The sequence below is a fragment of the Ipomoea nil genome, unplaced genomic scaffold, assembly GCF_001879475.1.
Source record: "Ipomoea nil cultivar Tokyo-kokei standard unplaced genomic scaffold, Asagao_1.1 scaffold2610, whole genome shotgun sequence".
Lineage (NCBI taxonomy): Eukaryota > Viridiplantae > Streptophyta > Magnoliopsida > Solanales > Convolvulaceae > Ipomoea > Ipomoea nil.
The window spans coordinates 119,136-143,279 of record NW_017619038.1 but is presented as its reverse complement, the minus strand read 5'-3'; the positions used below and the strand labels follow the sequence as shown (position 1 = coordinate 143,279).

Sequence of the window (24,144 nt, the reverse complement as noted above, 5' to 3'; positions counted from 1 at the left end):
AATAACGAATGCTTCAAACGGATGCATAGTAAACAGGAAGAGTTTTTGTTTTTGTTTGGCTTCGATTTGGACAATGAAAATATTTTGATAAGAATCAGATGTGCTAATAGCAGACTTTTAATTTTGAATGTGATTAAAGGAAAACAATCCAAAGGCTTTTAGAAGACTATTGATATATAAAGAGAATAGAGAGATGCATATGAGGAGAAGGGGTAGAGTTCAAGTGAGAATATGTTATTCATCTTAGTAGACCAACAGTTGAAAGTTGTTGGAATATATGGAACAAAGGGTGGAGTTTTTTTTATAAATGTTACAAATTTGAAACTTTGAAATAATTATAAAATAGATCGATTCTGTATTTTGTTTTTTATTACTAAAATCTTCAACCATTGATGAACTTGATGGACGATTTTGATTAGTCTTCACTTTTACCGAAAGACCTTCTCATTTAATCTTGCTGTTGTGGAGATTAATGATAAGTATTTTATAAATTTTTAATATTACCACAAGTCTTTTATAAATTTTTAATTTAGTATAAAATATTACGGAGTAGTAATTTTTAAGTTAGAGATTAATGATTCAAATCTTATTTTAAATAAAAATATTAACTTTTGGAAAATTGTGTGTACATATATCGTAATTAGTTTTTTTTTTAATGCTATTGATTCTATTACACAAAGAATCAATGCCCTTACATTGGAATTCAAACCTGAGACCTCATTTGAGGAGTCATAGTTATGCCGCTCGACCATAATGCATTTGGCTCGTAATTAGTATTATTGTATTAAAAAGTGGGAAAATGGCACTTTTTCCCCCTATGTTATATACTTATAGCACTTTTTCCCCCTCAATTATTTAAGTGGCTCTTTTTCCCCCTGAAATGTTAAATGGACATATTTACCCTTAAAATAAATATTTCATTTATTTTTATTCTCCAATAAATTATTACTATAATTTGGTTCAAACTAGATACTATAGTAACCAAACCAAAATATTTCAATTACAATTTATAATCAAAACGCGATATTTAGAGTTTATTAAAATCGCGAACTGGAATGGCCGGTTCATGTTCCGAACTGAAAAAATAAAATACATTTATTGTTGAATTTAAACTATTTTAAAATAAAAAATAAAATTTTAAAATAAAGACGGTTCAAAATCGCGAACGGGATCCGAAACCGCCGGTTCATGATCTAGTTTTTTTTATTCTTAAATTTAATAAATTGAAATTCAAATATTGGGTTCTAGATCTGAATCATAACTGAAAACTTTTAATTCGATTGCTATAGTGTCTGGTTCAGTTCGAACCGAACCGTGGTAATCGCTACATATACGCAATAATTTGTTGGAGAAGTAAAATAAATAAAATGTTTACTTTAAGGGTAGAAATGTCAATTTAATATATTAAGGGGGAAAACCACCACTTTTAAAATAATTGAGGGGGCTAATGTGCTTACATAAATAATTGAGGGGGAAAAAGTGCTATAAGTATATAACATAGGGGGAAAAAGTGCCATTTCCCCTTAAAAAGTTGAAATTGCTCAATTGAATATATATACTTTTGATTGTTAACTATGAGCTTAGTGGATCAAATCTCATTCCTAGCACGTGCAAGTTTTATGAGCATATCCACTTTTCCCAAAAAGCTCGGCCTGACAGAGCATTTGGGAAGATGAGCCAAGCTTTTTGGGAAGATGTAAATCAAACAAATTATGTCGTGGAATTGTATCCATCGTGCAAGGTGGACACAGTTCCAAAACTGTCATAATTGTGAATATAGAGTTAAAAATTTATGAACATAGAGTTATATAATTATGAACATAGAGTTATGAACATAGAGTTCTATAATTATGAACATAGAGTTCTGTAATTGTGAATATAGAGTTTAATAATTGTGAATATGAAGTTCAAAAATTATGAACATAGAGTTCTGTAATTGTGAATATAGAATTCAATAATTGTGAATATAAAGTTCAAAAATTATAAACATAGAGATTTATAATTATAAACCTAGAGTTAAGTAATTATGAACATAGAACTGTGTCCACCTTGCAAGGTGGACACGGTTCCACGAGATAACAATTGATGTAAATCATGGTAAGGCCCCCCACACTTCGGCCCGACAGAGCATTTGGAAGGATGTAAATCATGGTAACAACACAGTGGCTAAACATTTGCTTACTGCACACAAGGAGCTGAGCCCCCCTCACCCCTCGTCATTCTTTCCAAACTTCACTCATGTGACCAACTGAGCTGCCCATGCGGGCTTTGTGAACATATTCATTGTAAGAGGAGACGAGGAGTTGACAATGAAATAGTTTCATTGGTCAAACCAACTCTTTGTTTTTTTTTTTTTTAGTATTTACTCAATATTATTAAAAAAAATTTAGATTAAAATTAACTCTTTGTTCTTTGCTTTTTTTTTTTTTAGTATTTACTTAATATTATAAAAATTGGATTAAAACTAACTTTATTCAAATCTCGTTAATCAAATTGAACCAGACACATAAAATGGCACGGAGGGAATAACTTTATTTAATATAATTAATAATTATTATCATTAAAATAATTAATATTTTATAAAAAAAAATTTGTAATAAATTTTTATTATTATTTATATTTAGATAATAAACTAAATAGAAAAAAAAATTTGTTGACTTTTAACTAAATATAGACAAATATTACATTGTAACCGAGTCAGTAGTACTAAAAAACAAAAACTAAATAAAAAAATATATCATTTTTAATCTTTAAACAATTACTTGAAAATAAAAAAAAATCAAAAATAATTCATTTTTGTCATAAATATATCATAAATGGACATTTATTTCTATAACAGATGTAACGGTCATTATTAATACCATCATTATGACTTTTGTATTATATATATGTATTGTATGTGTAATGGAATGGGAGCTGATGAATGAAATCCTGATTTACCTCATATACTATTGTTTATCCTTTTCTCTCTTTATCTTTTCAATATCACATATCTTGCAAGGTTCATCGATTAGGAGCTAACAGCCAAACGAGCATAACCAACAACTTACAACAAGTTATCAGTACGCTCAATCTCCGATGAACGCATTCATAACTTATGAACTTAAGGTTCAGTATATGTGAATCTAGTATTCATTGGGCTACATACCAGCATTGCTTGTGCTATGTTTATCACATGTGCCATACAATAACAAGGTTATAAAGGTGTATTGATTTCTTGAAGCTTTGTTATCTGGTTGGCGAAATTTTTCAAGTTTTTGCCTAACTCGTTCCCTTGAAGTATAAACGAAGAGATGGGTTCTGAATTTGGGATGCCCTACGTTTATACAATGCTTTTAGTGAACAAAAAGAAATACAAAACCAGATAATTGATTGTCTTATGCAAAGGCACATTGTCAGGTATTCATCTTATTATTATGATTTTGAACACACGCTACTTGTTGAACTTACATTTGATGGTGAAAGTTAAAAGCCCTAATTTTCCCCTCCTTCATCTCGCCATTCTTGAAAATCACTCATATGCCTTATAGAAATTCATGAAGGATAGCTTTGACTAGCAAATATCTCTTGCCCTTCATAAGACTTGAGATTTCAAGATCTTAAAGTCAGTGGTTGAATATAATTCGGATTTACACAAAATTGTGTCCCAATTTAACTCTACACCGGTACCCAAAGCTCACAATGTTGCCCAGTCGTGCAACGCCAAGTGGGACTGAGAAACAGGTCACGGTAGGGATCAAGGCCAAGGTGGCAACAATAACTCCCGAAACCACAATATATAACAAAATGATCCAACTCGTCGATGACAACCACTTTCATACAATTAAAACTATGGCCCAGCAGCAGTATGCTTCAAGTGCAGGTGTACAGGGCACTGATCAAGTACGTGCCACACCGCGAAGCATTTTGTTCAAAACTAACAATGGATTGTAAAAACACGATAATAAGAAGCACAAGATTGAATCCAACCATGTTGCATTGCCTGATGCAAACACTCTTGTTGGTAATAATGTTGATCATGAACGTTTACAAATTAAACCTCTATTGCCACCCTCTATTGTTGATAAGGGTTTTCTTTGTGGGCTTCGGTAGAGCTTCACTTTTACTCCATTAATTTCAAAGACACTTAGTCAATTATTTTTCATCACAAAACCAAAAATGTTCATAAATTAAAATACCTTATCATTTCCTACTTTAATCAAATATCCTTCATCCGATGAGTAGACATATGTTACTCGTTCTTCATGATCTAAAAAGAAGGATATGATCTAGTACCTTATGGATAATGCATAATTTCCATATTATCCTATGAACTTCATTCATTTTTCGATGATTATTATATGGCATTGAGCTTTAAGGCGAAGCATCAAGTACCTTATGCTCATACCCAAATGGTTTAGCTAATTAATAAAGTTATGACTTATTGCTAGACCATTATTTTTCAAAAATCCAACTTGCCGGACATTTGTTGGGGAAATGCAGTATTCATGCCGTTTCTTTAATTCTAAAAATTTCGGCACACTGCATATCCTTATTCTCCCTTACAACTAATACGTGGTTTTCAAACCAAACATTTCCCAAATCTGCGCTTCTATTCTTATGAATGCAGTCCAATCTATTACATAACCACCATAGTGTATCCATCTAAACCTCCATCTGTTGTCTCCAATATTTAAAGCCCCTGAGAGAGACGTGATGGATACGTTGACTGCATGAAGATCGGTTCACAGCATTAGGGTCAGATATAATCAAAATTTAAATTGAATGCCGAGAAATTTCATGAAATGAAATGATCTTCAAAAATTAAATCCACATAACAATTAGATTGAACTGGAAGTTCAGAAAGAAATCTGCCAAATAAATCTATTTCATAAAAAGAGTGCCTAGGTCCCATACACATTTCCCAAAATTGGACCATATATATCTATCGATACTCCTTGACACCAGAAGTGCGGGAGATTCATTGGTATAGAAAATAAAGAATCCACACACAACTAGATCTAGTAAATAATCTTTGTCACTCTTGAAAATCTTAGAACTCTTGAAAAATCTTAAAAAGTTATATCTTTAAGACGATCGTCCAGACGATGAGAAAACCCAGTAAATTTATAGGTGCACCAAATAATCATAATACTGGGTTGCTGAACAATCAGATATAAATATCCTTGGAAAATGGCTATATTCTTCGAAAATTTCTTTTATATATATATGGGAGAAGTTCTTGAAAAATGTTATAAGTTGTCGACAACACAATTCCCTTCAAATTGCTCATATTATATGACAATATGGATCCAGAACTAGGTGCCAGAAGCGCCTAGATTGATTAACATATAAAGGAGCAATTAAAGGCATATTTATATATAGCTCAACTCGCTAATACTTTCGTTTTATGCACCATTGAAGTACGTATTAACCCTGTAGGTTATAAATGATATTTGTATGAAGGAAAAACAAGAATGATAAGGTGGTGAGATATAAAGCGAGATAGACCCAGAATCAAATATACTCTTCCATGATGAATATCATTAACGTATAGTTCCGCTACATAATTGGCAGAATAATTCTAGATATGCAGCTTATTAAAGTCATGACCTAAAAATTATGGGTCATTAGACACTAATGTTTATCTGGAAAATCCTTAATGAATTTATAATTCTCAAAAATGAAAGAAAGTAAATATCACAACATGTTTGTTGTTAAAGTACAAATGTTTTACTTAACTTAAAATAGTAAAGCAATTGATTGAGTAATTTCCTCTTAAAATAGGAAATTATAGAAATGAATATGTACCATTAGAAACTTATTAAGGGGCTTATGGTAAAATAAAGGAGATTGAAAATCAAGTATTATCTCGACCTGTAGATAAAGCATTTCCTTAAAAGGAATTTCACACACTAATTAATCTATGTCCAATTAATCTCCCGAAATAGATAAATGACCATTTTAACCTAAGAGGATAATTCAGGACCAGAAATTCGCTACTTCAAAACATCATTTTTGAATACCTTTTCTTTGAGACCGAAAATTTTCAAATTCACATCTTATTTTTGTAATTTGCAAAGAGTGATTTGGTGTCTCCAAGAAAGAAAAGGAAATGATGTTAAATAATATCCATTAATATCCTTAGGGTATAAAATACATCTTTCGAGAAGTCATTTGAATATTGACATTATGTTAAATGCCATGACTTGAATTGATAGCAATTTAAGCTTTAAGCATCTTAAGCCTAACGGATAATACTTGTTCTTATAGATATACTTTGTATATTTTCATCTCGTCATTACTTTACTAGGTTCTCGCTTTGTCATAGTGACCGTTAAGTTATGAGATAAGATATCGAATAGAAAATCAAGGTACAAATATTCATATTGATGCTTTTTGACATGAAGTCATCATACTTGGGACAGATAAAAACGTATATAGTTTTTAATGATATAAAATACCTTGATCCACATGAACTCCAGAAGAGTGATAAAATATTTGTCTAGAAGATTTGCTCCAGTGACAAGTTAGCGAATGTATACCTATAAACTATCTATAAGATTGATATGCGTAGGTAAAGAAAAATTATTATATTTAGGGGGGAGCAACAAAATATAAACTACAATAATTTTATTGGTCCAAATGATCATGAGAAAATATGATAAATTATAATGACAATCCTGAAGATTGTACCATATGCCTTCTCTACACCCTTTTGAAACAATGATTTTACTTTAAGCAATGTAGAATTTGAAGATTGTTATCTCCAGGGGGAGACGGGAAGTACATTCACTCGAGTCAATCCTGTTGATTTGTCAATCCTATAGATTGGGTCTTAAAAAGACTAATAGTTATACTTTTTGCAGCCTATACATACCATGTACTCTTTTCCTCACTAGGTTTCTCCCAATGGATTTTGCTAGTGTGGTTTTTAACGAGGTATGAGTATGATATATTAATCGGGGAGGTTGTATATAAATACTTAAATAGACAAACTCCAAAATCTTGAAGATTATGCTTTGAAGGCAAATACTTAAATAGACAAACCCCAAAATCCTGAAGATTATATATGCCTTGAAGGCTTATGATTGTACTCTTTTTCCCTTAACTAAGTTTTTCCCACGAGGTTTTCTTAGGTTAAGATTTTTAACGAGGCAATCAGTACAATATATGAGTTTTCAAATATCATGTACTCTTTTCTTCAACTAGGTTTTTTCCACGTGATTTTCCTAGTGAAGTTTTTTAACGAGGCATGTTTATATTTTAATATTATCACCCATATATCTTGTACTCTTTTCTTGTTTAGGTTTTTTCCCACAGGATTTTCCTAGCAAGTTTTTAACGAGGCATGATTATGGTAAAATAATATCCAAGGGGGGTGTTATAAATATATCATAAATGGACGTTATTCTATAACAGATGTAACGGTCATTATTAATACCATCATTATGACTTTTGTATTTTATATATATATATATATATATATATATATATATATATATATATATATATATATATATATATATATATATATATGTATATATATGTATATGTATATGTATATGTATATGTATGTATGTATGTATGTTCGAACATAAAATTATGAATTATGTCACAATTAGGCGGCGTAGCTCCATAAGCACAGCTATAAAATTCACTTGCGGAATAAAATCTTGAGCCGCAGGCTATCACTTGTGGATCCGTGGTGCAATGGTAGTGCGTTTGACTCTAGATTAGAAGGTTGGGTGTTCAATTCATGTTGGGTTTAGTTCCTTGTAGTGAATATTTCTTTTTTAAGGTCCTATTTTACCTGTCTTACTCTCTCTTTTATTTTGTCCCAAAATAGTGTCATATTTGCAAAATTGAACATAACTATCATTCTACATTTTTCAATTTATCTTTTTGACTTTTCAAATTTCTAGAGGTAAGTACAATTGTACTTTGTACAAATAACACCTACTTTTGAGGGGAAAAATTGAAAAGTTAGTAACATTTGTTATGTTGTATTAAAAACCGTGCCAAAAACAAATGAGACAATCAATTAGGGACGGATGGAGTAATATTGAGGGGGAAAGGGTCTAAGTGCAGGTATAGCTTCCCATGCGGTTGTGCGGTTGATGCACCTTCCGTTTATAACAATGGCACACCTTGATACAAAGATGCACCTTAAGAGTTTTGGGGTGGTGGGCAAGGAGTGCCCGTTACCCTCTACCGATGTTCTCTTCCAGATTTGAAGAAGAAACATGACGCACCTCAAGCACAAAACTCACGCACCTTAAATTTGACCTAAATGTAAAAATTATCAAATTGTCACCGTTTTTTTTTTTTTTTTTGGGTAATCCTGGACGTTGTTAAGCAAGATCAATGACTCAGATTTAACCGTACAATCGCACATGAGCGCACCCAACTACATTTGAACCTAATTCTATTGAGGGGTATGTTATAATTGTTATTCATAAAACAAGGTGTCCAAATTAAATAGCTATATAAAGGATAAATTATTGCGGTCCAAAGCGACGTCGTTGAATTTTATGTGTTTGAATAATGTATTTTATAAAGAGTTAATTCCAGTAATGGTCCTCCGACTATATTGATTTTCCAAAATTAGTCCTTGATTTTTAATTTGGACACTTTACGTCACTTGACTTTCAATTTCTTTCCAATTGAGGTCCTTTCGTCAGATTACGATAAAGTGGACTTTAAATGAAATGGTAAAGTAGTCATTTCATCTGCCTAATGTATAATTCTTCATATTTCTTCCTTGTATACGCGACTTCGGACATCAGATTCACTTAATTGCTTAATCCCTAATGGAATTTTGTTCTTCGAGGGCCTGCACGAACCTGTCCTATTGTGACCGTTGGGTTTCCAAGTTTAAATTTTGAATTAAAACTCATGTTAATGGTTGCTGTTACAGGAAGGTGTAGGGGTGCCCTTAATTGCCAAAGTAAAGGCTATTCATTCATTTCTCCCCATATAAGAGAGGGTAGAGGCAGCAGATTTTTACAACATAGAAATCTTATTTTCCAACCTCAAAATACTTTCTGCTTCTATTCTTTCTTAGCCAAATTGTGTTCAAAACGTTGCTCTAGTTCGCCGGATTCCTTGTTTGGGTTGGGTGCTCAAACATTGAATCGTAGCAAGTTTTATCCTGGGAAGCCTAGACTACAACGCTTCTAGCACTTGTGGGAGGTAGCAAATAAGGTTTTAAGGAAAGAGTGATCGCTTGACTCTTGCTAAAAATCCTACACCAAACACGAAGACAATCTCTTCATCTTTCCTTCCCTTTTTTTCTACAGAAATATAATCCTTATTTTGTAGGATTATTATTGAGTAATACCAACGAGCTGAGATATCCAACACTTTTTGAATGGTTTTTTATCACTTATGAATATATCATTACATAAAAAATAAGAACATCTAACGGCAAAAATGTTAAGTACATAGATTAAATACATGACAGTTAGAGAAGAATTTGAGCTATGAACATAATTTGATTTTCATAGAAGATTACTGAATGTATTAGATATCAAGTCTTGGACTTCTGTACATTTCACATGATGTATTGAGCTACAGATAGTTCCTTATCTACAAAAATTATTTACATAGATATCAGCAAGCTAGCAATTCTTGATTTCTCAACCCTTCTTGGTGCAATGAACCTAATGAACGCCGATATGAAGCAACTGATATGAGCAATGCATTCTCGAGTTCTTTGGATAATCCTCGACTAAGAAGTGAAATGATGTAGTCCAAGAAGGCTGCATCACATGGTAGTGTAATAGGCCCATTGCATGGAAGCCCAAATTCTTCTTGTGACAAGTTTACTGATAATTGATAATTGGCCCTGTTTGGTAAAATGACTGTTAGCTGATAGCTGTTTGCTGTTTGCTGTTAGCTGATTGTGTTAATTAGAGGGTATAAATAGTTAATAACATTAGCTGATTGTAGAAAAGTGTTTTGGTAAATTAGCTGTTAGCTGATAGCTGTTTGGTATAATTTTTTTTTCTCAAAAAGCTAATTAAAAAAGTTGCTTGGAGTAGCTTTTTGAATTTTAGCATTTTGGAGTTGCAAAAAGCTAATTAACCAAACATTTATATTAATATTTTAACTAAATCAAACAATTAATAATAGTCAAATAAGTCAAAATTGGCCTATAGGCCAATTTTTTACCAAACACGGCCAATATCATTCTCCAAATACGACAGAGGGATAACAACCCGCTTTTGATCAGCTGTGTAGATAGCAAAATGACCCTTGTTAACTGCAGAAGAAGTACTGCAGCTATCCGCATCATCATTTTGTCTTGAAAATGAAATCCTCTTTCTTCGGATGGCTGCCATCTTTTAGCCAACTTGATGAGTTTCTTGGAACTGATCATGGTTCTAACTTAGGAAACAGAGAATGGAAGAGAGTAAGATGTGTAGAAACCTTGGATATTGGGCGGACAAAGTTATAGTGTTTGATTATCAAATTCACTTGGAAGCGACCTATTTAAAGTGCAAAACCATGTTCCACCCAGCTGTATGATGGGGCCTTTTAGCTTCAATCAGAAATATATGGGATATGGAGTGTAGTCATATATAGAGACATAAAAATAAGAAACCGCATGGTTATGTCTCCCAATCTTCAAATTGATTCAGACAAATGGATTAAGATATTTTGTAGGTGAATACCATTAACTTACAGCTGTGTATAGATCTCTCATTTTGGGGAATGAGAAAGGTAGCTGAGCTTTCCCCATCTGTTCAATTCCATTGAAGCATATGGTGAGTGATGTTCAAATTAAAGGTGGTCTCTATCTACAAAGTTGTTAGTAGAAATTGTTGATGATTTTTATTTGGAAGACAAAACCATGTGGAAATGCTGTCTTATCATTCCAGCTGGCTGGCCTCTCATCCAGATTTCTCCTAAAGGATCTATATATATAAATGCATTTGAGATAATGCTCACCCCACTCAACTTCTTCCTTCACACAAATCCTACTTTCCAAGAAGAAAAAAGCATTTGAAGATGGCAATTGGTATGGGGCACATTCTCCGTGCTAAGCAAGGCCTTAGAAGATCTTCTTCAACAACAAACAGAGAAAGTAGTGAAGTTCCTAAGGGCCATTTTGCAGTTTATGTTGGAGCGAGTGAAAAGAAGCGCTTTGTGATTCCGCTATCATACTTGAAGGACCCTTCATTCCAAGACTTGCTGTGTCAAGCTGAAGAAGAATTCGGATTCGATCATCCAATGGGTGGACTCACAATACCTTGTTTGGAGGATACCTTCCTTGATATCATCTCTAGTTTGAGATCTTGAGAGACTACAGACAACTTAGTTTAGTGAAGAAAACTTTTGCATAGAAGAGTTATAGTGTACAGTTCATTTGTATAGATTTTTGTCTGCATTTCTGCAGTAACTTTGAAAATATCAGAAAGCCTTTCCAATTTTCACCAAATACTATTCCAACTTTTTTAATTGAATTTACTTTGAGCAAAATTTAGCAGCACAATATCTGCTCATCATATGGAGGCATAGACAGTAAGATGTATTCCAAATTTATTGTGTATATATTTCTAGACTGGTTTGATGCTAATAGGCCAGAAATTCATTCAATGAATTATATGGTTCAATGCTGTTTTCTCATTTCAATCATTTGAATGAAATTAATATGAATAAGCACTAGCAAAGGAAAGATGTTAACTACTTATAATATTAACTTAGAAAACAGAAAGAGATTGATTGGAAGAAGACAAATCCATGTGGTAATGTCTCTTATCTTGCTAGCTGGCTGCCCTCCCATCCAGATTTATCTTAGCCACTCAATCCACCTCTAAAGGATCTATATAAACACATTTGAGTTGGTATTCACCCCACTCAACTTCTACTTCCTTCACACAAACCTTTAGTTTCTACTTCCACAAATTGTTTTTTTATAGCTTGTTTGATTAACATTGCCTCTACTTTAAAAAAAAAAAAAAAAAAAAAAAGCAATGGCAATCGGTATGGTGCACATTCTTCGTGCTAAGCAAGGCCTCAGAAGGTCTTCTTCAAGAACAAACAGAGAAAGTGAGGTTCCTAAGGGGAATTTTGCAGTTTATGTTGGGGAGACTGGAAAGAAGCGCTTTGTCATTCCAATTTCGTACTTGAATGACCCTTCATTCCAAGACTTGTTGTGTCAAGCAGAGGAAGAATTCGGATTTGATCATCCAACGGGTGGACTCACAATACCTTGTATGGAGGATACCTTCCTTGACATCATATCTAGATTGAGAAGATCTTGAGAGACTACATACAGCTTAGTATAGTGAAGCGAAATTTTGCATATATAGAAGTGTTTTCCTGAGTTCGTTTGTATAGATTCTTGTCTGCATTTCTGCAGTAACTTGGAAAATATCAGAAAGTCTGTCCAATTTTCACCAAATCCTATTCAAACTTGTTTATATGAATATACTTTGAGCAAAAATGTGTCAAACTGAAGTCTAAGGAGAGACTGAAAGCTATGAAAACAGTTTTAATTTTCTAATAAGATTACTGAAAATACTGGATATCAAGTTCTGTATTTCTGTACATTTAACATTCTGTATTGAGCTACAGCTGATGAGTATTTCATTTACAGAAATTATTGGCATTAATATCAGCAAACTGGCAATTCCAGATTTCTCCACGCTTCTTGGTGCAGTGAACACCGAGATGAAGTAACTGAGATGAGCAATGCATTCTCGAGTTCTCTGGATAAGCCTTGTCTAAGAAGTGAAATGATGTAGTCCATGAAGGCTGCATCACATGGTAGTGTAATAGGCCCATTGCTTGGAAGTCCAAATTCTTCTTCTGACATGCTCAAGAGTTGCCTAATAATCTCATTCTCCAGATAAGATAGAGGGACTACAAACCGCTTCTGATCAGCTGTGTAGATAGCAAAATGACCCCTGTTAACTGGAGCGCAAGTACTGCAGCTATCTGCATCATCATTTAGTCTTGGGAAGGAAATCCGCTTTTGAGTTTCTTAGAAGTGATCATGGTACTAACTTAGGAAACCGAGAGAAATTGAATGGAAGAGAGAGATTCGTGAAAACCTTGGATATTGGGTGGACAAAGTTGTAGTGTTTGATGATCAAATTCACATGGAAGCAACCTATTTAAAGTGTGCTTAAGAGGTTGAAACCAGAGAGGACAAAACCATGTTCCAGAAAGCAGTATGGGACCATTCAGATTCAATCAGATACACATGGAAATAAGGAATCACATTGTCTTGTTTCTCAATCTTCGCATTCATTCAAACAAATTGATTAAGCTATTTTCTAGGGGAATACCATTAACTTATTGTTATGGGTATTGATCAACGACAGAAGTAGTTGAGCTTTCCACATCTGTTCAATTTCATTGAGGCATGTGGTGAGTGATGTCTAGTAGAAGATTTTTGGAAGACAAAAGCATGTGGTAATGTTGTCCTATCATTCTAGCTGGCTGGCTGGCCTCTGATCCAAATTTCTCATAGCCACTCAATCCATGTCCTAAAGGATCTATATATATAAATGCATTTGAGTTGATGTTCACCCCACTCAAGTTCTTCCTTCATTCACACAAATCCTAATATCTGCCTTCACAAATTGTGTTCATAGCTTCTTTGATTAACAGTGTTTCTACTTTCAAAGAAGAAAACATGGCAATTGGTATGGGGCACATTCTCCGTGCTAAGCAAGGCCTTAGAAGATCTTCTTCAACAACAAACAGAGAAAGTGAAGTTCCTAAGGGGCATTTTGCAGTTTATGTTGGGGAGAGTGAGAAGAAGCGCTTTGTCATTCCGATTTCATACTTGAATGACCCTTCATTCCAAGACTTGTTGTGTCAAGCTGAGGAAGAATTCGGATTTGATCATCCAACGGGTGGACTTACAATACTTTGTATGGAGGATACCTTCCTCGACATCATCTCTAATTTGAGATCTTGAGAGACTACAGACAACTTAGTTTAGTGAAGAAAAAATTTGCATAGAAGAGTTTTAGTATACGGTTCATTTGTATAGATTTTTGCAGTAACTTTGAAAATATCAGAAAGTCTATCCAATTTTCACCAAATCCAGTTCCAACTTGTTGCATTGAATATACTTTTGAGTAAAACTAGCAGTCCATTATCTCTTCAAGGAAATTCACAGCATATTCTAAACACTAACAGTTAGGATAAAAGGAAACTAGCAGCTCCTATTCAGCTCTAGATGAAGAAGGAATATATCTTCTGGCAAGTGAAAATTTTCTGTGTACAATGGTAACAGTGGCTACTTTTTCTGGGTCTATATTTCTTCTGGTTGCCAAAGGTGATGGTTCTATAGACAAAGTCTCTCCAACATTTCTCTTCAGCATTGATGCATTTATGAAGTAATCATCTGCTAATTCACAAGTTTGAGAGTTTTCATGAGTTTCATGAACATCAGCATTAGCTTGGCTCCATAGATCTAATTCTTGAGTGATGTAGAACAATTGGGTGTGTTCTTTTTGGATGGTTTTTGTTACTTGTGAATATATCATTAATAAAACCAAGAATGAATTTGAAGATATGAACATAATTTGAACTTCATAGAATATTATATTATATTACTGAATGTATTAGATATCAAGTCTTGGATTTCTGTACATTTCACATGCTGTGTTGAGCTACAACTGAGTTCTTCGTCTACAAAAATGATTGACATTAATATCAGCAAACTAGCAATTCTTGATTTCTCAGCTCTTCTTGGTGTAGTGAAGCTGATGAACACCGATATGAAATAACTGAGACAAACAATGCTTTCTCGAGTTCTCTGGATAAACCTCGGCTAAGGACTGAAACGATGTAGTCCATGAAGGCTGCATCACATGGTACTGTAATAGGCCCATCGCTTGGAAGTCCAAATTATTCTTCTGACACGTTTAAAAGTTGCATAATGATCTCATTCTCGAGAAAAGACAGAGGGACAACAAACCGCTTTTGATTAGCTGTGTATATAGGAAAATGACCTTTGTTAACTGCAGAAGAAGCACTGCAGCTATCCGCATCATCATTTTGTCTTGAAAATGAAATCCTCTTTCTTCGGATGGCAGCAAATTTCTGCCAACTTTTAGCCAACTTGATGAGTTTCTTGGAACTGATCATGGTACTAACTTAGAGAATAGAGAGAGATTAAATGGAAAAGAAGAAGATCTGTGGAAACCTTAGATCTTTAGATTATTGCAGTGTTTGATGATCAAAATGCATATGAAAGTGATCTATTTAAAGTTTTGAGGCTAAGACAACCATAAGCTCTAGAGGAAATAGGCAAAACCATGTGCTCCTATTAGCTTCAATCAGAGACATAGAGATGGTTTTGTTTCCCATTCATTCAACTTACCATTAACTTACTTTACAGGCTTTCTTTTAATGACAGAAGTAGCTAAGCTATCCCTATCTGTTCAATTTCATTGAACCATGTGGGGTATGATGTTTATAGGCAGTTCTTTATATATATATATATATATATATATATATATATATATATATATATATATATATATATATATATATATGCATAGTTGAAAATAGAAATTCTTGATGATTTTTATAAGACAAAACCATGTGGTAATGTTTCTTATCATGATAGCTGGCTGTCCTCCCTTCCAAGTTTCTCTTTGCCACTCAATCCCCCTATCTATATAAACACATCCAAGATATATAGTAATCACCCAACTCAAATTTCTTCCTTCAATTCACAACAAATCTTAGTTTCTACATTCACAAATTGTTTCTATAGTTTCTTCGATTAACGCTACCTACCTCTACTTTCAAAAGAAATATATGAACATGGCAATTAGCATGGCGCGCATTCTCCATGCTAAGCAAGGCCTTAGAAGGTCTTCTTCAAGAACAAACAGAGAAAGCGAGGTTCCTAAGGGGTACTTTGCAGTTTATGCTGGCGAAAGCGAGAATAAGCGCTTTGTTATTCCAATATCATACCTGAAAGACCCTTCTTTCCAAGACTTGCTTAGTCAAGCTGAGGAAGTGTTCGGCTTCGATCATGTGGACTTACAATACCTTGTCCGGAGGATACCTTCCATGACATCATCTCTAGTTCTAGTAGATCTTGAGAGACTACAAACAAGTTGGTTTAGTGAGGAAAAATTTTGCATAGAAAAGTTTTCTTGTATAGTTTTCTTTGTTCTCATGACCTGATTGGAAAATGTATAGTAAATTTCATTGGTTGGAAGATTAACAATACTACTATTTATTTGAATGGTCAAAATTTGTGTGATATTATATGTTGGGCGTCAACCGGGTTGGCCGAGCCTAGCCCCTGCTCGATTCGAGACGTGGCACTATGGCTTATGATGAAGAGATGTGGTTAAATGGTTAATGTCCACCTACTTATCACCAATTGGTTTTAAGTAGGATATGGTAACCAGGTACCATAGAATTTTGTGGTTAAACGTGCTTGACTTCCAACAATCCCAGGACCCCTGGAAAGTAAGCATAATGCAACGCTGAGATCCATTATTATACATATCTTGAACCGTTTCAAACGATAGGAAAAGAAACAAATTATGCCATTGCCATATCATTTTGATTCTTAGAGCTGTAAATATTAGCAAACTGAATTGCAAACAGAGGTGGGGATATCTTAGGTCCTAGAATAACAATTGAGAACTTGGTGTATAAGTATATTTATGATTTTAGTTCAAGATTCAGCTCCAGCAATCATCATAGTTGGAAAAAAAAGTCATTAACACTCTGGGGATATCATTCTAACTGCACAGAAAAACCCACATTTATGCAACAAATATATCAGTTTCATATTGACTACTCCTAATACAAAGAAATTGATTAGGTGTACCTAAAACTAGAGCCTAATCTGTTAAGAAATACAGAAAATTCACAATATAGATACATACACGACTAAGTTTCAACTCCCTTTTACATCAGTATGCCGGGTCACCTAACTAACCCAAGTAAGAAAGTCCATAACGCATCTCATTGAAGCGTATTTGTCAGCTGCTGTCTCGATAAACTGTAATTACAAAAAAGAGAGGAGAGAAAAAGTGTCATCACACTAGTTAATCAGAGGAGAAAGCATTTATATCTGCGGTATAGCATTTCTCCAATAATGAACTTATTAAAAGCATAGTGGGGTTTGCTAACACTCTTACACAAAAAATAGAAGTCATTATTGCCATGCTTGAATAATGCAGCAATAAATTACTTGTTCAGCTTTATATCTAACTTTTATTTTAATTTATTGATTTCAAGAGATGTAATTAGTGTAAGTAAATTTTGTCTGTAGCTTGGGAAAACATGCCAGTTTTTGGAAGGAAGGTTATATTGAGCATTTGAGCATTTTGGGATGGCTTGGAAGAAGCAATCACTGTTTAGAGGGAGGGTTTCATAACTCCTGTAGTCCTGTGCATACTGCATAGGCTAAAACTCATTTGCCTGAAAGTTATATTTTGGTGCAAAGAAGAGTGTTGTAATGTGGATATGAAGGAAATTATGGAGTTTCCAAGTTCAATGAAAAGCATCACGTTGGTGCCTTCATTCAAGAATAAATCACCTTAGGGAACGTGAGATTCCCAACTTTCGACTTTAGGGAACGTGAGATTCCCAACCTTTGTTTTTAGTTCATTTGTGGTAACAACCATAGGAGTCATATTACCTCCACATTCTTAAGTTATGTGAGAGTAACGGGAAAGTTATATCACCTCAAAACATCCCTTGAACCAAACACCCCCTAAAGAAGATGGATTAATTCAAAAGGAGAAATAAAATGCATCAACTCAAAATAAGCAAGCAAAAGAAAATGCACAAAAATTTATAAGGGTCAATGCCAAAAAGCATTCATGATACCTTAAGACTGCAATAATAGATATCATCTTTCATACAGAGCATAAAGTTGTGAACTAGAAAATGTTGATTGTGAAAAGTTAGGAGCCCTTGTTCTAAACATCTTGTAATTTTCCTTATAGTTTATAAGAATGTATCTTTATCTAAAAGATTATGCATACACTACTTTTCTATGGAAAGAAATATTACACTGTGTGCATGTCCATAAGCATCAATATATAGTTTATCTCAAGTAAATTTCCAGCCCTACAAAATTTCTGTTTGCTTCCTAACAAGTGCCCATATAAGGCTGCTAGTACATAAATTTTCAGCAGAAACCACACAAGTGCCAGATAAGTAAATGGGGTATCAGATATAGTTGGCACAATGTTAGTTTGCAGCACACAGCATATAGACAGTATAGAAAAACATTTCTACCAATGATATTGTTCCTCTAAAACTGACTAAAATGGAATTAGATTTGTGTATTCAGTCACAATTACTTTAATGACAAGTGAAAGAAGTGCTCACCTACTGTTACAGTTGCTCATGAATATAAGCCATTGATCTCAACATCGAACCAAGTGCATCTCTCGAAACTTGAAATTTCACTTCTGTTTCTCCAGAAGTTGTCTTGGTATCTTGGAGCTGTTAGGCACAAGAAAAGTGCAATCCATTTAAAATTTCCTATTCAACTCATGCAAAAAAAAAAAAAATGGTAATGTAAAGATGCAATAAATGTCAAAGGAAAAGAACATTATGGTTAATAAAAGATTAAGGCTGTTAGGCAAATTAGAATTGGTTTTATATATTATATCAGTTAAACAAGTCTAAGTTCATTGTTTCATCTCAAAGTTAATCAATTATATAAAGACAATAGAATTGTGAAACTCTACCACAGAGCATACCCGCCAAAAGATTGCCTTGTAGTTCAAAAGTGATTCAATTACTTCTTGGTTAGTACAACACAACTGTATTAACAATTGGGGTGTTTGGTAAAGTGAACAACCTTTTAGCTTATGTAAGCTAGTAGTCATTTATAAACAAGTTGGAGTAGATTATGGATTATTCACAATGTCGCATCATACTATCCATGAAAGTCCCAATCTAAATCTTACATATCTAAATTAGGATAGTTATCATCCATGTCAATAAAATCTAGATGATAATGGAAAGGAATGTGCTTCTGTCCCCATATGCAATTGTTTTTAATTTCACTAGTTTATACTCCGTATTTGCTAATGTCAAAACAAGGTAAACAGCAAAGCAACCATCTTGCAGTGGAATAATTTCATAATTTTTATTATAATATCCAGATAGTGACAACAATTAGAATTAATGGAAAATCACTGTGTGCACCTTTAGATTGATAACAGCAACTCTATTTGCTGGCATTGAAAGCTGTTGGCTTATGTAAGCCATGGATTTCAGCATTGGCTCCAGTGTAACTCTTGTAAGTCGAAATTGCACTTCAGTTTCTCCAGCTGGACTCTTGCCATAGTCTTGCAGCTGCAATGCAACGAAACTTTTGGAAAGTGAAGTTCTAAAACACTAACAAAATTTCATCAGAAGCAACTGCCTAATAATGAAATACAATGCATGATAATATTAGATCAGACATTTATTCCAGCTTGTTCTGATTCTTCTGAACTCAATAAAGGTATTTATCACAATTATAGTTCTCAATTACAGAGTGTTTTCTACACATAGCTTTTATTCACTAAACCACCATAGTAAGCTAAATGTGACAGAAAAGGAATAAAATTCATTAAAAAAAAATGTAATAACAATAATAAAAGAGTGAGGAAACATGCTTATACACACCTTCAAATTGATGACAGCAACTTTATTTGCTGGATTTTTACTTTCAATCATCCATGTCATAGACTTGAAACAAGTATAGACAACCTGCATAGTAGAAAGGCAACCAAGAATAAAACACCAAAACAATGAAACATAACAACAATCAGTTATATCAGTTTAGTTTTTCATGGTTTTCTATATCATTTGTGAACAATAGAAAGTTAGAAACGGAACCTTGCATATATGACAATAGACAGCAAAAAGGTATCTCCCCACTTTCATACCGTATTATCAGCAAAGGAAGCATCACGGTTTATGGCCACAGGAGTCATGGTTGGTTGATCCAAATCACCAACAGGCACACCTACATCATTGAGATTAATGTGATATGGCATTACATCTTGCCAGGGCCACCCTGTGTCAGATGTAGTTGAAGGAGTTTTTTTGTTACTATCATCATTGGGATTTCCACTGGCAAGTGCAGTAGGAGGTCGGACTTTGGCCACATGTTTCTTCATAATGGCAATCTTTCTTGACCCTTCTCTTAGAGCACTACTTGCTGCATCATAGGTCTCCACAGCAACTGCTCCTTCTTCTGCATATTTTAAAGCATCCTGACATAAATTGTTGAAACGTGACGCCAAAGAGTCAATAGCTCGTGCTACAGCATCTTGTTCATCTGACCCAAGTACAGATTTTGCATTCCTTGTCCACCGCTTTAATATATAATGTGATGGAACTGTGAGAACATTTGTCACAGTAAATACAGTTAATATATGTCTACAGAGAATGCCAGAATACTCAAACATTTGACAGCTGCAACTTGCTTTTGTCTCGGCAAAATTCAATTCAACTATAAATGCTTTATCATCATGTTCATATTTTGCAACCCGAAATTTGCTTAGTACCTCATCACCATCAATCTTGTTGGCAGTATAAACAAAAGTTTCAACTAATTCTTCTTGAAACTTAGTGAAAACTTTTCTGGTGTATAAGTTTGCGGCTTGTTGTTCCATTGGTGATGGGGTTTTCAGCATTGGTGCTGTGCAAATTGTATCAAAGTCTGCTTCAATTTCTCTTTCAAGTGAATTCTCTAAAGCTCTTTCATACTGTTTGAAAAAATCAGGCAGAGCTGTCTGCTGATTCACATACCCATCAAAGAAGGAGCTCACGCCATGTTTTGATGAAAGTACAGCAAAGAATGTATCTCGAAAATATACAGGAGACCACTGCTGGCGAGCAATATATACGGCTTGGAGCCACTCATTATTATGGACATCAAATTTATCAAGTAGAGAAGTCCAAGATGATTCAAAATCCTCAATTGTCTCAGAATAGTTAATGCAACTATACAACTCCCCATGAAAGGATGGATAAGCCATATACACATGAGTCAACCGCTCTTGCCCTTCTCGCAGAATATGCCACTTGCAAATGCAGTGACGGGTTCCTGGCAAGACCTGGTTTATTGCAGCCTTAATGGCTCTATCCTGGTCAGTTGTTATAGAAACAGGTGCACAGTTATTCATAGCAGATAACCACGTTTGGAAAAGCCACGTAAAAGAAGATTCAGACTCATCAAAAAGTAATGCACAGCCAAATGAAACCATTTGACCATGATGATTAACTCCAGTGAATGGAGCAATAGGAACTTGGAATTGATTTGGTCTATACATTGTATCAAATATGACAGCATCACCAAAGTGACTGTATGCTACTCTTGATCTAGCATCGGCCCAGAATACATTTGTCATCCTGTTGTCTTCATCAAGCTGTATAGCATAATAGAAACCAGGATTTTCAGCTTGCATCTTTTTGAAATAGTCAAGGAGATTCTGAGCATATCTTCCCAGAGCTCTTCTCCGGCTGCAGGGTTGAATAAAATTTACTGGTGTAACAGGGCTGATAGTCCTTGTTATATGATTAGCCTCTAATGAAAAAGCATTCTGCAGAACCTGATTAGTATTGGCTGCAATTTGAGTACATTGGTTAGTAGCCATTGCAATTGGAACACCTTTAGTACTGACTGCATTATGAACACCTTGATTAGTATTGCAACTTACATGGTTTCCATCCATGGAGACCATAGCATCAGCTTGGCTGTCAGGAATTTCCACCACATTTTTTGAAGCACCAGCAAAATGTCTTCGAGGCCGAAGATAATGCACCTTGCTGGGACCCACTATAGAATGGTTGTGATCTTCAACAAACTTAGTCACAATCCAATTTTCTGTGTTTTTTCTCTCTATTCGGATCATTGCATTGCAACTTTCAACATTCTTCCTCTTAAAAACCTCTCTGGAACATGAAAAGTCCCAACTAACAATGGGTCCATCAGGCTTAGCCCGGCTGTACTGACCAACATGAGTACTAAAACCCCCATGCCTAGCATATGCATCATAATATTTCCTTGCTGCTTCTTCAGATTCAAACACCATTCCAACAAATGGCTTTTCAACCTCATTACTAGACTCTTCTTCAGTAGAATATCCAAGCAAATTCTGTTTTCCATCCTTATGTTCTGCATGCGTTTCTCTATTCCTTTTTCCATCCTTTTTCCTCTCAATGTTTGCTTCCCCATCTTTTGGCCTCTGGTTCCCCTTGACACCAATCACCTCACCATCCATCTTGTCAAGGGAATGACATTAACAATTTTATTAACTTTTCAGGTTTTGAATGGCCTTTGGTCACATCTATAAGATGGAAGGAACATTGAACTCTATTAAGCATTATTTACATATAACAATGGCAAAATGCGAAATAAGCTAATTCAATTTAAAGAACACAAGGGGAACATAATCTTCTTTAATCTTTAAGGGATAGATTGACAAAAGAAATCCAAATTCAATGTAGCCTTTCATGATCATTTAATTGACTTGATAGAGTTGGTTCTAAAATTTCTAAACAACTATTGCTGAAATGGACACAAATGTATTAAAATATAAAAGCTAGAATGAAGATTCATGATGAGCAGCTTAAAATGATTGGTCTTACCAATATATGGAAAAAAAGTGCAATAACCACACAGCTTAATATAAGGAGCTCAATTGATGAAAATACCTAGACAAACATGATTGTAATCATTGGTTACTATCATAAATTATTCCTCTTTCTCTTCATAACCCAATTCCAACCAATATAAATTGGAAATAATGTAGGCACTAAACCAAACCAATAAAAGGGGAAAAAAGAAGATTTCTTTAGCTTCATCTTTGGCCTTTCACCAGGCATTCTTTGAGAATTGAGACAGAAGAATGTAATTTTGACAATATAACACATGCAGTAAACCAAAAGACATTAAAGCTGAATGTTACAGTTCTTTTTGCTAATTACAGGTTTAACATCAATACTGGGGACTAAATTACAATGACATAAAAAAAAATTAAAATTAAAATAAATAAAAAAGCAAGAAAAATATTAACTGAAACAATAAAATGCATCACATATTTACATTGGAATAGAGAATTATTATTTAGTATTTTAGTTTTCAGTTGTCATTATCGCGGAGATGCCAGACTGACAGAGAACGTGGTTTCAGCTATAATTCAGACATTCAGTGCACTGTGCACCAGAACAACATACAAGCAGAAAAATGAAGAAAAAATTTATACAGTAAACCCTAGTAGTAGAGCAACGACGCTTCTTTAAGTGGGAATAGGAGTGGAAATGAGAATTGAAATTGAAGTTGAGAGAACTCTCACCTCGAACGCCATTTCCAAAAGCTTCACAGCATCGCCATAAACAATTTTGATGAGCTATGGCGGTCGACGTCACGGGCCCTTCGGAGCTACCGAGTTTCTCTTCGGTGGGCGGGCTGGAGTGTAATTCTGTTGCAGAGCTCTCTCTCTCTCTCTCTCTCTCTCTCTCTCTCTGTGTTTGTGGAGGGTCCGATTGGGTAAATGGACAACCCGCCCCGTTCCACAATCCCACTCCCTCCATTTTGCGTGATGCATTTTATGCTCCCATGAAATAAGGAAAAAGAAAAAAGTAAAAATAAAAACAAATTTCAATTTCATTTAAGACCTCAAATTTCTAACTATTTTAGATTTTGACCTCAAAATTATCAGAGGTGCAAACAAGTCAAACATGCTACGTAGTTAGAATTATCTCATAATAACATGTACTCACCTATTTAACTCTGTCCAAGTCTAAATATAAAAGGAATGAAAATATAAAAGGAAATGAATATTAATAATTGATTGCAAATAAAAAATGATTCATAATTGACTAAAATGAAAAAAGAAATGGTCAGATTATTGCACTTTAATTAAAAATTGTGAGAAAATATTTCAATAATAATATTCTACATTATCAATAGTAAATGCATATTTTAAACAATAGTAAAGGTAAATTAAAAATGGAATGGAAATATTTCAATAATAATATCTACATCATCAAATAAAAATGGAACGAAAATTATGTAAAAATATCAATGCATTTGATATTCTAATTGACTAATTGACTGAAAATATAAAAAAAAATAATTGGCTAAAAATGAATCTGATATTACTAATTATCTAAAAATATAAAAGGATAACTAATTAAGTGATA

At 34.0% G+C, this 24,144-nt stretch overlaps 2 protein-coding genes and 1 pseudogene across 5 annotated transcripts; all 3 read right to left on the bottom strand.

The window, feature by feature from the left end:
* Positions 1-9,594: 9,594 nt before the first annotated feature.
* Positions 9,595-10,325, bottom strand: LOC109154136 (auxin-responsive protein SAUR68-like). The gene is made up of 2 exons (XM_019302003.1): positions 10,156-10,325; positions 9,595-9,829 (listed from the first exon to the last, which is right to left on the bottom strand). The coding sequence occupies exons 1-2, from the start codon at positions 10,323-10,325 to the stop codon at positions 9,595-9,597; spliced, it is 405 nt and encodes a 134-aa protein (XP_019157548.1).
* A 4,260-nt stretch (positions 10,326-14,585) lies between these two features.
* LOC109154233 lies at positions 14,586-15,263 on the bottom strand (annotated as a pseudogene).
* Positions 15,264-16,691: 1,428 nt separating this feature from the next.
* Positions 16,692-23,542, bottom strand: LOC109154220 (protein FAR1-RELATED SEQUENCE 3-like). 4 transcript variants are annotated; one of them, XM_019302056.1, is made up of 6 exons: positions 23,295-23,542; positions 19,878-22,286; positions 19,615-19,698; positions 19,150-19,299; positions 18,322-18,438; positions 16,692-16,981 (listed from the first exon to the last, which is right to left on the bottom strand). In XM_019302056.1, exons 2-5 carry the CDS (start codon positions 22,218-22,220, stop codon positions 18,328-18,330), a joined length of 2,688 nt encoding a protein of 895 aa, XP_019157601.1. In that variant the 5' UTR covers positions 22,221-22,286; positions 23,295-23,542; the 3' UTR covers positions 16,692-16,981; positions 18,322-18,327. The 4 variants fall into 4 exon arrangements, with proteins under 4 accessions (XP_019157601.1, XP_019157600.1, XP_019157602.1 ...); XM_019302055.1 differs by having other exon boundaries at positions 19,878-22,220; XM_019302057.1 differs by lacking the exons at positions 16,692-16,981; positions 18,322-18,438 and having other exon boundaries at positions 19,156-19,315; positions 19,878-22,220.
* Between the last annotated feature and the right edge of the window lie 602 nt (positions 23,543-24,144).